Here is a 17,059-nt window from a genome sequence, read left to right on the forward strand (position 1 = left end):
CTTCCTCAGCACTGTAGTATTTGGAAATAAGTAAGCTCTTGGGCATGTCATCAGTGGATTAGCACCATCTTGGGTCTTGAAGAAGGCCTCATACCACTTGGAGGGCTGGACAACTGAGTCTGAACATATGTGATTCATATATTTTAACTGAGTGGAAAAAAAGCTCTATAAGCATATGATAGCTATTGTCACAAATGAAGAACTACATTAAAAGCAAAGGTAAATCAGTGTTGTTCTCAGTTCGCTGACACCCTTTTCTATTTTCATTTTATTTTCCCATGTATTTGTGTGTGTGTGTGTGTGTGTGAGAGAGAGAGAGAGAGAGAGAGACAGTTATCTGTGCATATGTGTGACCGGGATCCCGGGGGACCCAGCTGAGGTCACTCTATTAGGGTGAACTGCAAAGAATGGGGTAGACAACCCCAAATCTTGTGGATATTCCAATACTTTGATTTACCAAGACAGCACTAAACAGCTTCTGTTATATCTTATTGGTTACTCAGAAGTCCAAAACACAGTTCCCTTAAAGTAACCCAGCCTCATGCCTCCACCTAGATACCCAAGTCAGATATGATGAGGATTAATGAAAATCTTATTTCATCATATAAAAAAGTTCTGCCAATCCCAAAAGATCAGACACGTTACCGCTCAGGTTAATGAATATTCCAGATCTTACCCAAATACACGCTTACAGCCAATTCTTATTAACTAAACTAAAATGTATTTTAAAAAGAAAAGAGAGAGGGACTATGGTTAAAAGATTAATATACATACAGACATGAGTTCAATTCTTGAGGTTCAGATTTATAGCAGAGATGGAGAGCTTTGTAGTTGCAGAGTTCTTTTAGAATTTAGTCCATAGCTTATAGTCCAATGTCATATTCGGGGCATACCAGCATAACTGGGATCTCATCTTGCAACTCAGACTTCCCCAGATGAAGCTTAAGCAGATCTCAGATGACGGGATCAGGACCCAAGGATCATTTATATAATTTCAGGCCTTCTTTTACAGGCCGGAGTGCCTCGGCTTACAGTGGGCAATCAGGGTGACTTGAAGTAGCTCCATCACCAGTAATTAGCTACACAAATTAACGTAAGGCAATTACCAGTTTTTCCACCATTTGCAGATGATTGACTATACATTTCAAAGAGAGATGAATACAGCGATAGCCTGTGTTTACAGTTAATTTAAATGCTAGGATGTTCTTTTGAACTCTGAATTAACAGAATACAGCATAGACAGGGACTGTTGATTACATTGTTGACCGCTACCAATCTATATGTACATACACAAAAACACAAGCATTATCTCCCCATATGTTTTTAAGGGTTGAATTTGAGTTATTCATCCCACAGGATGCTTAACCCTTTCTGGTCATGCATCACAAGATGTAAATATCATGTAGCTATTTCTTCTTTACTGCAGGGAGTACAAAAGTTACTATTTTCTCTCTCTCTCTCTCTCTCTCTCTCTCTCATTCTCTCCTTTTTTTTTAAAAGGACAAGGCTTCTCTCTTTCCTGACCATATTAAAGTCTGATAGCTCAGTGAATTAACTTCAATAGTGTTCCACAGAAGTTTGCAAATGGAAGTTATGAAAAGTTAATCAACAAAATGCTAACTCAAATGGCATTACTATGGGTGCACTCTGTTAGGCCTTGAGTATCTACTTTGTATAACCCATTTTCTGTTGACATGAATGTGTCTAGCGTCTCCTTGGTAACTAAATATATACTATTATTTGTCCTTAAAGGATTTTAAATCATTAGACTCTGCAAGGTCAGTTTTTAAACCCTTAACTCTGGAATAAGGTCTCTTGAAATGTGTTGGCATGATGAGGACCAGAAAAAGTTTAAATAGTTGTTGCTACTTCAACTAATCAGTGTTTTGGTGGAATTAATTATTGATAGCATTAGCCCATTGACTTCAAAGGAAGACAACTGAAAATGAAACTCCAGCAAGAGAGAGCCATCTTTTCAATGATGTTTTTCAACCTTTGTGATCTATTCAACTAGACAAGTTCCTGTACCACACACACATTTGTGGTGTAATCAAAATGCCTTCTCTGATTCCCTGTTTGTTATTCTGTATGACTGATGCACCATTAAGATAAAATTTTCACCACAAAGTATTGTTTTGGGCTAGAATTTCTCATTCTTCAAACCAAAATTCCTTAAACTGTATTTGAGTCATCTCAGCATGAAAAAGGTGATGATGGCTGTGATAGAAGGGGGTTTCAGCCATTTAAAAACTTGTTTAGAAGCTTTTCTGTACTTGAATAGCTCAATGTTTTCATTTAATTGTTTATGGTATGCTTGGTGTTTTGCAGGCAAAATTAAAAAATGAGGACCCAAGCCAAAGGAGTTTACATTCTAAAGTTACACCAGAGCTAAAACAAAAAGAAAAGGAGTACTTGTGGCACCTTAGAGACTAACAAATTTATTTGAGCATAAGCTTTCGTGAGCTACAGGTGGAAAATGCATCCGATGAAGTGTTTTTCCACCAAATGCATCCAATGAAATGAGCTGTAGCTCACGAAAGCTTATGCTCAAATAAATGTGTTAGTCTCTAAGGTGCCACAAGTACTCCTTTTCTTTTTGCGAATACAGACTAACAAGGCTGCTACTCTGAAACCAGAGCTACAACAGACATGGAAGATGCGGAGATAACGGTGCATAGATGGATACAGCCAGAGAGGGCACAGTGAGTGAGAGGTAAGATGGGCTACATCATGGATTTCTGCTTATAGAGGTCATTTAATCCATTCCCGCTGGTTAAAGTATATGTAAACCATCCCTTCTAGGTGTTAGTTTAATCTGTTCTTTAAAACATCTAGGGACTGGGATTCTACAACCTCCTAGGTAATCTGTGCCAGCACTTAACTGTCCTTGCAGTTCAAAAGTTTTTCCTAGTATCTAACATAACTCTCGCTGCAAACAAAGCCAATTATTTCTTGTTCTACCCTTAGTGCACACATGAAAAACAATTGATCACTGTCCTCCTTATAACAACCTTTTACTTATTTGAAGACTGTTATTTCCTCTCAGCTTTCTCTTCTCTGGACTAAACATACCCAAACTTTCAACCTTTCCTCAAAGTAATGACTGATTCTACAATAGAAAAGTTGAGCTGATGGGCCTTGTGAATTTTATATTGAGATTTGAGGGAGGGACTAATCATATGGTGCACAAGGGAAAGGAGAACATTCCAGGATTATACAGCAGCATAGGAAAGGCATGAAGATTAGAATGGGAGAAGGAAATGAAAGGACTGGTTAATTAGAAAGCTTGAGTGGAGTTAAGCGAGAAAGTTCAAAAAAGAACTAGATAAATTAATGGAGAATAGGTCCACCAATGACTATTAGCCAGGATGGGCAGGGATGGTGTCCCTAGCCTCTGTTTGCCAGAAGCTGGGAATGTGGGACAGGGAATGTATCATTTTAATGATAACCTGTTCTGTTCATTCCCTCTGGGGCACCTGTCGCTGGCCACTGTTGGAAGACAGGATACTGGGCTAGATGGACCTTTGGTCTGACTCAGTATGGCCATTCTTATGAGAAGGGGAAATAGGAAGAAATAAGTGTTGAAATGTAGACAGGAGCTAAGTTATGCAGTGTCTCAAAGGCAAGAATCAAGAACTTAAACTCCTGATACAGAAGATGCTGGGCAGTTAGAGAAGGGACTTAACTGAGACAGACTAGATGAAATCCTGGCCCTATTGAAGTCACCGGGAGGTTTGCAATTGACTTGAGTGAGGACTGAATAGCAGGGGAAGAAAATGATTTTGGGCCATTTGAATTCTGGGTCAATTGCAGGGGGACAATGTGAGAATCAGTGAAACCAGGGAGAAAAGAGGTGCCAGGCTGGATGAGGATGTGAGTGGTAGAAAAGGAGAAAAATGGGCAGTTCTTGCATATGCAATTCTCATTGGAACTGACACTGAAGTCAATAGGAGTTTTGCCCAAGTTCTGACTGCAGAATCAGGCACCACTGCAGGAGTCCTGTATGCAAAAAAAAAAAAGTAGCAGGCTGCAACTAGAATGCATGTAGTTAACAGCAAAGAATGATGAAGTGGGTTCTAGCCCACGAAAACTTATGCCCAAATAAATTTGTTAGTCTCTAAGGTGCCACAAGGACTCCTCGTTTGCTGATACAGACTAACACGGCTACCACTCTGAATCCTGCTTTGCTGTGCTTATAGGAATACTGTTAGCTTTCAATATTTTATTAAATGACTAACTTTAAGAAAAATCCCTGTTTCTGATAGAGTTCCTTTTAAATAGTATGTCTGAATCCTTTCTTTAAATACAGTTACAAAAATGTTTACATGGATTTTTCAGCTCCCCTGTTAATTTCTTCCCTGGTGAAAAAGACTTAACTAAGGTCCCAGTGCTGCAAACATGTATGCACATACCTTATTTAACAAGGGAGCATTGAACCTGGTTATGTCCAAATCAGTGTCAAATACACAAAGGGAAAAAATTGAGGGTTTTTTTTGTTTGTTTGTTTTTGTTTTTTTGCTAATTTCTTTGCCATCCATAGTTAGAAGTAACCTCTAAAATTGCTAGATTCTCAATGCTAGATTTTCAAGCAAATGTTACTTTCAGGTTGACAGTGTCCTTTAAATTGGTTACAAGATAAAGTTATAAAAAAGCAAAAATAATGCTCAGTCCATCTTCCTCACTGATTTCAATGCACTCTGACCACATGTTGTTGTAGATGCCAACTAAATGAATGTGAATATATCTGGATATCTACAAATGAAGTAAATATACTTATCATACACCATATTTATGTATTACTTTATTTGGATATATAAAATAACCAGAGGTGTCTGTCTGACAAATACTTAATCAGACAAACAAAAAGTAAAACCCTAGCATACCCATAATGTACAATAACCAGACAGCACAAAAGTATATTAAATTTTCCACTTTCCCTAAACATCATCCCCAATAACATTTGCTTCTTCACAGCTTCCCCCTCCCTTCCTGCCCAAGGATGTGTTTTGAAGATATGCTCTGAAGGTCAACAGATGTAGGTTACTATAGACAAAACAGGGCCGGAGGGATCAGGTTCCAAAGGAAAGGGCCTTCACAAAGAATGCCCTGCTACCAGCTTCTCGCCTCCTTCCCCATACCTATAGACTTCCAGCTCAGGTACCTCTGCAAATCTGAGTTATGGAAGTATAGTATAAAAGAGAGGCTGTCAGGTGAGAAAGTCCTAACCTATATTTCAACTCTACTCCATTGGATGTGTGCTTTTTTAACTTTTTATTTTTTTTTTTTTGGTGACTATTCAACCCATTAGGAATGTCCATGTATTTGTAGAGGATTGCATATGTTAGAATGGAGATTTACTGAAGGTTGATTTTGAGACAGCCCTTGAAACTTTTAGGGTCCCAGAACATCAGAAGTGCTTTGAAGCAGCAATACATTATGAAAAAGAAAAAAAAACCAACTGTTTATGAAACCCTAACATTGTAATTTTAATCACCCTCATCAGAAAATCAGGACATTTGAAGTTTTATGTCTAAATTCTCTGCTGGGGATAATTCCACTGACTTCCCATAACTCCCACAGCTATTGTAACTCAGTCATACATGTGCATTAAGGCCCAAACCCTTGGTAACTAGAGGACTGAAGTCTCCTACCCCCTTCCAACCATAGCATCACTATACATGGGAGTATACTGCAGTCTCGGTATCACTCTGTATATTAGGCATGGTGTAATTGGTTGATCTGGAAAATCACATATCCGCTGGTCATGCCCCTTTCCTCTCTCTAAATTCCCTCCCTGTGAACCTTATTTGTCCAGAAAATTTACCTTGAAAGATTTGAGTATTAGTATTAGTAGCAGTAGTATTAATACACAGTACTAAATATGCCCAAGACAAGAATCTTAATTTTGAATTTCTTAACTTTTTTGTGATTAAAATCTCAGCCATAATGGTTCATTTATATAAGGGTGGGGTTTTCCCTCTTCTTTTTACATTAAATATTGAAAATGCAGTGAGAAATCCACTTTTTTATATCTTGAATTTTGCATTTTAGCAAGATTTCACCCTTCTAATCAACATACCAAATGTTTCCTTGGTAAGCTGTCTGGAGTGGTTCATGACCGAGAATGCCAATCTCAGGGCAGACTGTCAAGAAGCAGGGCAGAAACCCCAAACTGACTGCAAGTTCTATCATTAGATTTGACCAACCCAGTCACAAGTGTGAACTCCTAAAGTAGTATAACAGTCTTACCATGGAGTCACAGAAAGACTGAAATGCCCAAGGAGACTATCTTTCCCCACCAGGCAAGGTGGACTTAGGCCACGTCTACACATACAGAGCTGCAGCAACTCTCCCATCGGCATAAAAAAACCCACCCCAAAGAAGTTCTCCCACCAACATAGTAATGTGCACACTCGCGCTTATGTCGGTGTAACTTGCATCGCTCGGGGGATGGAATAGTCACACCCCTGAGTGACAAACTTTTGCCAACATAACTGGTAGTGTAGATACAGCCTTAGGGATAGATCGTTGCTATGCACCAAAGATAACAAAATATTCAGGTTGCTCCTAGTCCCAAGAGACCAGTCACTTAACATAGGTCAATCTGTATCTCAGATCTCACAGCAAAGGTAATGCTTGTAGCCATCCTATAGTAAACTAAGGATTTATTAACTAGGAAAAGAAATTAGAGAATTATTGCAAGATTAAAGCAGGCAAGCATATGTACGCAAAGGAGTTAGTCTGTGGTTTCAAAAGGTGACTGAGTTGTAGTGATCTGTCAGCTCTGAATGTCGTTTGTGGCTAACCCAGCTTGACCGTGAAGATCTCTGCTTCTATTTTGTAGGTTTAGTCCTGTGAGAGTCCAAACAGCAAAAGGTGAAAAAAAAATTGTTGTCAGCTATTTTTATTTCCTCCTTCCAGAATTCAAGCTGTTTGGATGAGCCCTTTTGCAGGTAGCCTCTTCATTGGTGTGAAAGGGCAACTAACAAAGTCTTTATATTATGATGTCCCACAATGGCCCATTTAGGTTTGATAGGCCTTCTTGAGGGATAGGAGAGGATCCCTCCTGACTGGGTTCACAGTTTAAGAGCAAATATTTATTACCATTACAAAGCAAAAACTTAAATGTTACCTTATAGCATGTGATAAAGGCATAAGTGAGATTAATGTATGCAGCAGCTTACAAGCATTTAATAAACTCTAAACACACTGTTGTAAGTCCAATAACCATCTTAACTATACTAACACCCATGTGAGGTGGGCTGGTTTCCAGCAATGAATTTGTTAGTTCTTGGCTGAGGCCTAAAGTCCTGGCAAGAACTGGCACCTGGTCTGCCAGCACTACAGTAAGTTCTTTGGGTCATGGACTACCATATGATGTGTTTTTTACAGCACCTAGCCCCATACAGTTCATGACTGGAGCTCCTAAGTGCTACCACAATACAAATACATCATAAAGCATTTTGTAAAAAGAAAAGGAGTATTTTTGGCACCTTAGAGACTAACACATTTATTTGAGCATAAGTTTTTGTGAGCTACAGCTCACTTCATCGGATGCATTCCTTTGATTATGATGTCAGAGTTGTTTCTGAGGCTGTGGACGGCACTGTGTTCTGCATGGCTGAGGTTACGGGGCAAGTGATGCTGCTTTTCCACAATTTCAGCTCGTGCACATCGGCGGAAGCACTCTATGTAGAAGTCCAGTCCGCTGCTTCAACCTTCAGGAGGAGTCCACCCAGAATCCTTCTTTTTGTAGTGTTGGTAGGAAGGTCTCTGTGGGTTAATATGTTGGTCAGAGGTGTGTTGGAAATATTCCTTGAGTTGGAGACGTTGAAAATAGGATTCTAGGTCACCACAGAACTGTATCATGTTCGTGGGGGTGGAGGGGCAAAAGGAGAGGCCCCGAGATAGGACAGATTCTTCTGCTGGGCTAAGAGTATAGTTGGATAGATTAACAATGTTGCTGGGTGGGTTAAGGGAACCACTGTTGTGGCCCCTTGTGGCATGTAGTAGTTCAGATAGTTTAGTGTCCTTTTTCTTTTGTAGAGAAGCAAAGTGTGTGTTGTAAATGGCTTGTCTAGTTTTTGTAAAGTCCAGCCATGAGGAAGTTTGTGTGGAAGGTTGGTTTTTTATGAGAGTATCCAGTTTTGAGAGCTCATTCTTAATCTTTCCCTGTTTGCTGTAGAGGATGTTGATCGGGTGGTTCCACAATTTCTTTGAGAGTCACGGAAACTTATGCTCAAATAAATGTGTTAGTCTCTAAGGTGCCACAAGTACTCCTTTTCTTTTTGTGAATACAGACTAACATTGCTGCTACTCTGAAACAAAGCATTTTGTGGTTTTCTTTCTCATGCCTATGTTTTGAGGGAAGGGAGGGGAGAGAATTTGGTCAACGCACAATGTCAAATTCTCTTTGATTTTGCTATTTGGAACATTGACAGAAGGCAGCAACTATTTGCATTTTAGGTAACAGGCATTGTAGATAATGAGGTGTGGAAGGTTACTTGGAAGGGAAAAAGAAAAGGAGGACGTGTGGCACCTTAGAGACTAACAAATTTATCTGAGCATAAGCTTTGGTGAGCTACAGCTCACTTCATCGGATGCATCCGATGAAGTGAGCTGTAGCTCACGAAAGCTTATGCTCAGATAAATTTGTTAGTCTCTAAGGTGCCACACGTCCTCCTTTTCTTTTTGCGAATACAGAGTAACAGGGCTGCTCCTCTGAAACCTGTCATTGGAAGGGAAAGAGCAAGACAAGGCAGAGAGAAGCAAGAAAAGAGCGTGAAAGAAACAGGATGAGAACAGCAAGAGAAGGAAGAGCCCGAGGGAAAAACCTGGAGAAGGAAAGTGGCAGGACAAGGAGAGGAGGAAGGACGGAAAATGAGAAAAAGGGGAAGGCTAAGGAGGAAAGAACTCCAGAAAAGAGGGAAGGGAAAAGCTAAAGCAGGGGAACGAGCGAGAGGAGGAAAAGGAGCCGTGCAGCCAGCGAGGCTCAAGGGGTCCGGCCGCCCCACGGCCGGAGGGGGGCAGCGCCAGGGGCGCACAGGTCCCCGTGGCCCGGAGCGGCGGAGCCCGCTTTCCCTGGCCTGCCGCCGTCACCGGCTGGGGTGGGGCGCAGGGGGCGGGGAAGCCCCCGGCGCGCTCCTCTTGGGCCGCTTAAATAGCTGCGAGCGCGCCGGGCTCGTCCCAGCTTCCCCCTCCCGGCGGCGGCGGCGGCGGCGGGCGGCGGCCGGCGGGGCCCCTTCACACAGCCGTGGCGCGGCCGGAGGAGCAGCAGGCGGCGGCCGGAGCTGGGGGACCAGTAGGGCCGCTTCGACCGCCGCCTGCCCGGCTGGGCTGAGGGCGCTTGGACGCTCCGGGGCGCAGAGCCCAGGGATGGCGGGGGCGCAGGAGCAGGAGCAGGTGAGGCGGGGCGCAGAAGTTCAGAGCGCGGGGCGGGGTTGGAAGGGCTTCCCCGCGGCCCTTCCCTCAGAGCCTCCCCGCCGGAGAGCCTGGGTGGGAGGCGGAATATTGTCCGGCGTGTTGGCCGTGGGGGGCTGAGGCTCCCACGCGCAGCCCGGGCTCTCCGGCGGTGGTGGCGCTTGGATGAGGGCTCTGGCTTTCTTACTGTTAAACGCCTCTTCGAAACGCATCCTCCACCCCGTGTGTGCGAGAGACATTAACCCCCCCCCCCCCAGCACTGTAAAGCCTGAAAGGCGGGGGAGTCCTCCTCCCTAGCAGTGGGATTTGGGAAGGGGACGGGGGGGTTGTGTAAACAGAGTCCTCTGCGCTGTTTTGCTTTCTCAATGCTAACATGTATTCATTTTATTTATTTGTTTCCTGATGAATCTTATCGGTGGGGTTCTGGTTCAATGCATTTTGACTGCTGCTCTTAGGAGGTGGCAATCTGAATCTTCCCATAGGGCAACTTGCGCTCTTTATCATAAGGAAGAACGATTTATTTATTTTATTTTATTTTTTTGAATGGGACCAGAGCGCTGCAGGCTGTCTGAAAGATTCTCTGAGCTAACCCCTCTCCGTTGGGCTGATGCACCAAGCGATGTCTCACTCGGGTCCCCGCTGCTCCTGCAGGATCTGCGCCCATTAGACCTTTTTGATAATAGCCAGAAGGTGTTGATGGAGAAAAGAATATATATTAGACGCCCCAAAGCAGATTTCTGAGTTGCAAGCTGTGTGGGAAGCTGATTAATGAAGTGTCCTGCTGAGCAACCCGTGTGCCCGTTTGTACATTGTTTAAGACAATTTTCAAATACCCCTTAACAAATTTATAACGAAAGGGGGATTTGTTTGTGCATTGCAAATTGCTTTTTAATCCTTTGAAGGGAAATGGGGTAGCTCTGGCAAACTACTTATATGATTCTTTCTATAAATGTATGTATGCTTTTCCCATCTAAATAAATTTATGTTGCTTTATAAATATTTTAGAATAAAATGTTTCTAAAATGCAGTGATCTTTAAAAGTTCCCACAAAACTAAATTTGTTAGCCAAAATGACCATCATTGCATCCACTAGGATAAATATTTTCTTTTCTTTCTGTAAACTATTATAAAAGCCAAGATTTTAGTAACAGAAGGGGTTATGACAGTTACTAAAGTGAAAAAAACTAAAAAATGAGGCACAAATTAAGGCACATGTCATTTAATCTCAATGGTTTGTTCGCATAGCATACCCAGATGAGTACTTTTTGCATGAGATTTTTTAAAATGGGCTTTTAAAATTACAACAAGGTGATTTTTAGGCACCTAAAGTTTGCAGATGTTACAAAGCTGGAAGGTATTGCCAATTTAGAAAAGGACCCGGAAGTCATAAAGGAAGATTTGGATGACCTTGTAAACTGGAGTAATAGTAATAGGATGAAATTTAATAGTGAGAAGTGTAAGGTCATGCATTTAGGGATTAATAACAAGAATTTTAGTTATAACCTGGGGACGCGTCAATTAGAAGTAACAGAGGAGGAAAAGGACTTTGGAGTATTGGTTGATCATAGAATGACTATGAGCCACCAATGTGATATGGCCGTGAAAAAAGCTAATGCGGTCTTGGGATGCATCAGGCGAGGTATTTCCAGTGGAGATAAGGAGGTTTTAGTACCATTATACAAGGCACTGGTGAGACCTCACCTGGAATACTGTGTGCAGTTCTGGTCTCCCATGTTTAAAAAGGATGAATTCAAACTGGAGCAGGTACAGAGAAGGGCTACTAGGATGATCCGAGGAATGGAAAACTTGTCTTATGAAAGGAGACTTAAGGAGCTTGGCTTGTTTAGCCTAACTAAAAGAAGGTTGAGGGGAGATATGATTGCTCTCTATAAATATATCAGAGGGATAAATACAGGAGAGGGAGAGGAATTATTTAAGCTCAGTACCACTGTGGACACAAGAACAAATGGATATAAACTGGTCATTGGGATGTTTAGACTTGAAATTAGACGAAGTTTCTAACCATCAGAGGAGTGAAGTTTGGGAATAGCCTTCCAAGGGAAGCGGGAGGGGTGGGGGCGGGGGGCAAAAGACCTATCTGACTTTAAGATTCTACTCGATAAGTTTATGGAGGAGATGGTATGATGGGATAACATGATTTTGGTAATTAATTGATCTTTAAATATTCAGGGTAAATAGGCCTAATCCCCTGAGATGGGATATTGGATGGGTGGGATCTGAGTTATACAAGAAAGAATTTTCTTTAGTATCTGGCTGGTGAATCTTGCCCATATGCTCAGGGTTTAGCTGATTGCCATATTTGGGATCGGGAAGGAATTTTCCTCCAGGGCCTCTTCCAATCTGCCTTCCTCCGTAGCATGGGGCATGGGTCACTTGCTGGAGGATTTTCTGCTCCTTGAAGTCTTTAAACCATGATTTGAGGACTTCAATAGCTCAGTCATAGGTGAGAGGTTTTTCACAGGAGTGGGTGGGTGAAATTCTGTGACCTGCGTTGTGCAGGAGGTTGGACTAGATGATCATAATGGTCCCTTCTGACCTTAGTATATATGAATCTATGATTTTCAGAAGTGCTGAGCCCTCAGCAGCTCACACTGAAGTGAGGACTTTTGAAAACCAGACCACTTACCAAAGTGCCTAAATGCACCAAGTGCCCCGATCCCAAAAACACCTGTAATCACAATGGGACCACTAAAAACTGATTTGGGGTCTTCACTTCTTATTTAACTGGTTTTATCAGTTTGTATCAGACCTTTATTATAATATGGTGTGTATTTGTTAATACGTTTTGTATGAAATATCCTAGCAAAATTATCTCTATATTTTGTTCCAGGCCATTATGTTCTTCATTCTATTTTGAACAGGTCACATTGATTATTATTATTTCTTAGCAGCCTCTATAAATTCAACTATATAAGAATCCGTTGGAATACTTCATGGTAGAATTCAAACCCAAAAGACAAAATCAGAGTTAAAGCTAAGAAGTCTTTGCCCATGTTTTATTGCCTTTTACACGTAGGATTGCAGCTGTCTCAGGTGATTGCACGAAGTTTTTCTATGTGCTGAAATATCAAGCCACAAGGGGTCTGTTTAAGATGCTGTGCCTGATCCTACAGTTTTCAGTCAATCAGAATTCCAACCAAACTTAACTGGAACTGCAGGATTGGGCCCAGATCAGCAATTTATATTTTGTCTTGATTTTATGTTATTAAATCAGATTGTTGTTAATATTGACACAGTTTAAATTTGTTTGTTTGTTTGTTTATTTATTGGTGCTTAAGTTCTTTCAAATTTTTACAGTATTTAAAACAAAACAAACAAAAAGTATTTGCATCAGCTGTCAGTGGCCCAGAAGAGCCATTAAAGTAGCTGAGGGGAGGGCATAGAGATGTGCTATGTGCCCTTTTCAGTGGACAGAAGCCAAGAAGGGGATGGCATAGGACCCTAGGCAGTGACCCTATGCCACCAGAGGATTCCCCGGAGCTGATGAACTCCTCTGCTGGCTAGTTAAGGTGATCTTATGGCAACTTTTGAGTCATCAGAGCATCACAGAGCAACTTCAATGGACTGGTGAATCCAGCCCCTATTTGTGAATTGACCTTATTGTCTCTATATCTGCCACAAACACAAGAAAATAGGCAACTGTGAATGTAAGTGTAGCATATCGCTGGAATAGGTATATAATTAAATAGTTTTGAGATACCTCATAGTAACCAGAATAGATAAATACGTGAACCAAAAAGTTTTACTTTTGAATCCCAAAATGGCAGGTTGAGCTCCAGATTATGGTATTCAATCTAATGGATGGTACTACTTAGAGACCTTCTGATTTGCAGCTTTCTGACCTGATCAAAGCTTTTGTGGTCATTTGGGTAAATGTACAGTGAGCCAGATCTTCAGCTGGTATAAAATCAGCACAGCTCTATATCTGAGTAAGTGCTGTGTGAGTACAACAAGGCTCCAGTTCGGCAAAGTGCCAGGCATGTGCTTAAAGTTATATATGTGCTGAATTGGAGCCTTTGTGTGTCTGCAATAATGCTTTATGATATATGTTGTGGATGTGTAGTGCTTCCTATTTAAAATGAAATAGCATTTAAAATAAGTCCAACTAGCCAAAGTAGTTACTCCGTATGATGGACTAATAACATGAACATTTTAGTTTTAAATAAATAAAGGTACTATAGAACTATTCGCAAAAAGAAAAGGAGTACCCGTGGCACCTTAGAGACTAACAAATTTATTAGAGCATAAGCTTACTTGTTAGTCTCTAAGGTGCCACGGGTACTCCTTTTCTTTTTGCGAATACAGACTAACACGGCTGCTACTCTGAAACCTATAGAACTATTGGAATGGAAGAGAAAGAATCACTTTAAGGTGTTCTTTCTTGGACTTTGCTAATCAACAGTGACTGAAGAGAGAGTTGCATGGATGTACATTTGTTTTGTTTCTTTATATTACAAAATTAGAGAAAAAGTAGTTGTGTGAAACAAGTTGCAAAAATTTCATCATCCAATGAAGAGAAATTAGTTTTTGATTATTTACCCTTTGGGAGTAGTATTTTGACATAGTTTTTATACATTAAGTATCAAGTGCCATGATTTGTTTAATTTTTCTACCTACATTAGATGTGCACTGTTGATGAAATGTTCACTCTAAGAGTTATTATTAGTAATGACAATGCTCTTGTGACAGTACATAAAACAAAAGATAATCCTCACCCTGAAGAGCATAAAGTGGGATTTTCAAAAATGTTAGGATTGACCTAACTATGGTCCCATTAAAGTCAACATAAATCCCACCGTTGCTATCGAAAGATAAACACATAGAAGATGGAATATTGGAGGGGAAAAGGGAATTATTGATGAGTAAGTTCAAAACCATTGCACCACAGAATTTGTGTACAGCATCACTTGAGAAAGATGTACAGCACTGCAGTCTCTCTCCGGGTGGAGGCCAATCATATTCTCTGTTAAAAATGCTACTAAAGCAAGAGGTAAGCAATGTTGAGTGGTTTAAGCAGCGATAAATATTTGCAGTTAACAGTGTGTCAAGTTTTACTTTGGTGGCTTTTAAGGGTAACTCTCTAGATCTTTAGACAATTGGTCTATTTTATATTCAGCCTCATGAACTATAATCATACTGTAATCTCCAGGAAACAGGGTGTACAACTTCATCATTTGTTCACTATTAACATTACCACTGGGCAATTGTGACAAAAAATTACTGTTAATGTGCAAGCTTTTACCTTTGCTTGGTGTATATTTAAAATTGTAATAGGATCCTTTCTTATGTGCTGATATACAGTACTCCATTCATGGGGCCAAATTCCCCTTATAATCCATAGATGTAGAGTCTCATTCTATCTATATCTCTCTCCTCCTACATTCCTAAATTTGATGGATGACTGTGCAGGAGGTATGGACTGGGCAGCCAGGTGGAGGAAGGAAGTGGGGGTAAGGGATGTCATGGCAATGGAACCTAGGGACATGGTCTGCATCCAGGAGAGAGGAAGCAATAAATGTAATGCCTGTCTGTGAATTAATCCCCAGGAATTTTGGGGAAAGTTATGGTAAGGCAAGCCCAGTACATGCTGGAATCTTGATTTAGCTTTCTTTTGAGAACTGAACATTCATTGGTAAGTTTTTGTCAGTCTTCTCCAGGTCCTTTAGCTTTTGAGCTAAGATTGTTTGAGTTAGGAGTGATACGGGAAAATTCTGGAAGGACTGCTTTGAAGAGTTGAGTAATCTTCCATGGACTGAACTCTAAGTTTTAATAATATACAGAGGATCCTTGTGCTAGCAGTAAGGGGCTGTTTTTCCTCTTACTTATACCTGTCTCTCACTGGTATAACTGAACTGATTCCTTGGCCGTAATATTTTAACCTTAGTGTAACCTTTTGGATTTGTCTCTTCTCACATTCTAGTGGTTGTTATGATGTATCTTTTTGCTTATTTGCCTGTCCATTTGTTTATAATAGGTTGGAAGGAAAGTAAGTTTCTGCCTGTGACAAAATAGTTCTTTGCAGTGTTGTAGTTACACCCTGGCTATCCTAAGATATTAGAGAGACAAGACGCAGGAGGTAATATCTTTTATTGGACCAACTTCTGTTGGTGAAAGACAAGCTTTTAAGTTTACACAGAGTTCTTGTTCAGGTCTGAGAAAGGTACTCAGAGGTTACATGTACACACCACAATAAAAGATCAGCCACATGGCTGCAGCTGGCCTGGGTCAACAGACTTGGGATCATTGCACTCAGGCTGCAGGGTGATAAAATTGCAGTGTAGATGTTCGGGCTCGAACTGGAGCTCGGGCCCTGAGAATCTATGGGGAGAAAGGTGAAATGAGACAATCACTACACTCTCAAATGAACTCACACAGAAGAATGAAACAGTTTTTTCAAAATAAATATTTTATCTCCATATCTGATCTCTCAGTCCCCATTCTCCAAGGAAACCTGCACACCTTCAAAAGACAATCCTGAGTGCTTAAATTCTTAACTTTGCTAGACACTACAAATCATGGGCTTAATAAAGACACTGGGTTTATTACAACAATGGATTTATTACACTGGGTTTATTACAACAATCTGTAACCCGCTAATCACCCTCTTTTGTCCTACAGCTACAGAAGTGTTAACTGGCTACTTCAACTTGAATGGTCTCTTACAATATGTGTTAACTCCTTATGCTAAACAGTCTGTTCCACTTTGTATTAGAAGTTGGTCCAATAAAAGATATTACTTGATCCACCTTGTTTCTATAAAATAGTGTTGGAATCTCAGAAATTACCGTCTGGCTGGTGGGTTTTGTGATGTGTCCTATAATAAAAACAGGCTCTATGTTTGATATGTGGGCTTCTATTTTTGTAAAGCTCTTGGGTTTACCTTTTAAATTTAAAAAAAAAAAATGAAGATGGCTTCCATCATAGTGTTTCCTCCAGCATTTTGTTATAACTTCTGGGCTGATGTTGGAAAACTAATGCAAGAGTTGTTTCAGGGATATAGATTCCAAATTCCTATTATGATGAAGCAATAGAAATGTCCTGAATTACTGAAGTTAAACAGACACCCATTTAGAATTCTGCTACTATAGGCTAGATTGTCCCTAGCCCTAACACAGCTGCTCTGGATAATAGCAGGAATAAGGATTCCTCCATGTCCCCCTACATAGTTGCTTTAGGGCTATCTAGATGCTCCCCCAGCTCAAAGCTATGCCATTCTTTCTCTTTTATCAATATGAAGTGTCACATGTCCCTCCAAAAGGAATGGTTTGTGGGCTAATAAAGCTTTCTTAGTTATACAGAAGTCAGTTTTAATTTATGTATATAGACACTCTTACAAGAGGTGTCAAAGTACACTTTACCATTTGATTTTACCATCCTTACAAATCTATCTTGTGTTTTAAATTATTCCCCAAATACACACAAGTTTAATTTCCTTATCTGTTTATCAGCATTGTTTGAAACTTCCTCTATAAAGTATTTTTGGTGCTACATTTTACTTTTATACTTTCTATACTGTTAACTTATTTAATTTAAAAGAAATTTGCCTGTTTTCAATGAAACACTTGTTTATTCTCCATAAAATTCTTTCTCCCCATGGCAATGCAAAATAATCTGCTTG

General features: G+C 40.5%; 1 protein-coding gene across 5 annotated transcripts in view; it reads left to right on the top strand.

The window, feature by feature from the left end:
• The first annotated feature begins 2,684 nt into the window (after positions 1 to 2,684).
• Positions 2,685 to 17,059, top strand: part of LOC119855279 (melanopsin-like) — a 72,049-nt gene continuing 57,674 nt past the window's right edge. For 3 of the 5 annotated variants that reach the window (XR_006280592.1, XM_038401031.2, XM_043512618.1), the window contains exon 1: positions 8,777 to 9,402. Coding sequence is in view for 3 of the 5 variants with exons in the window: in XM_038401031.2 (XP_038256959.2) it covers positions 8,881 to 9,402 (522 nt within the window). In the remaining 2 variants the exon portion in view is untranslated. Of the gene's footprint in view, positions 2,714 to 8,776; positions 9,403 to 17,059 lie in introns of those variants that run through there. The other 2 variants (XM_043512619.1, XM_043512617.1) reach the window with 2 other exon arrangements.

Source organism: Dermochelys coriacea, chromosome 4, assembly GCF_009764565.3.
Source record: "Dermochelys coriacea isolate rDerCor1 chromosome 4, rDerCor1.pri.v4, whole genome shotgun sequence".
Taxonomy (NCBI): Eukaryota; Metazoa; Chordata; order Testudines; family Dermochelyidae; genus Dermochelys; species Dermochelys coriacea.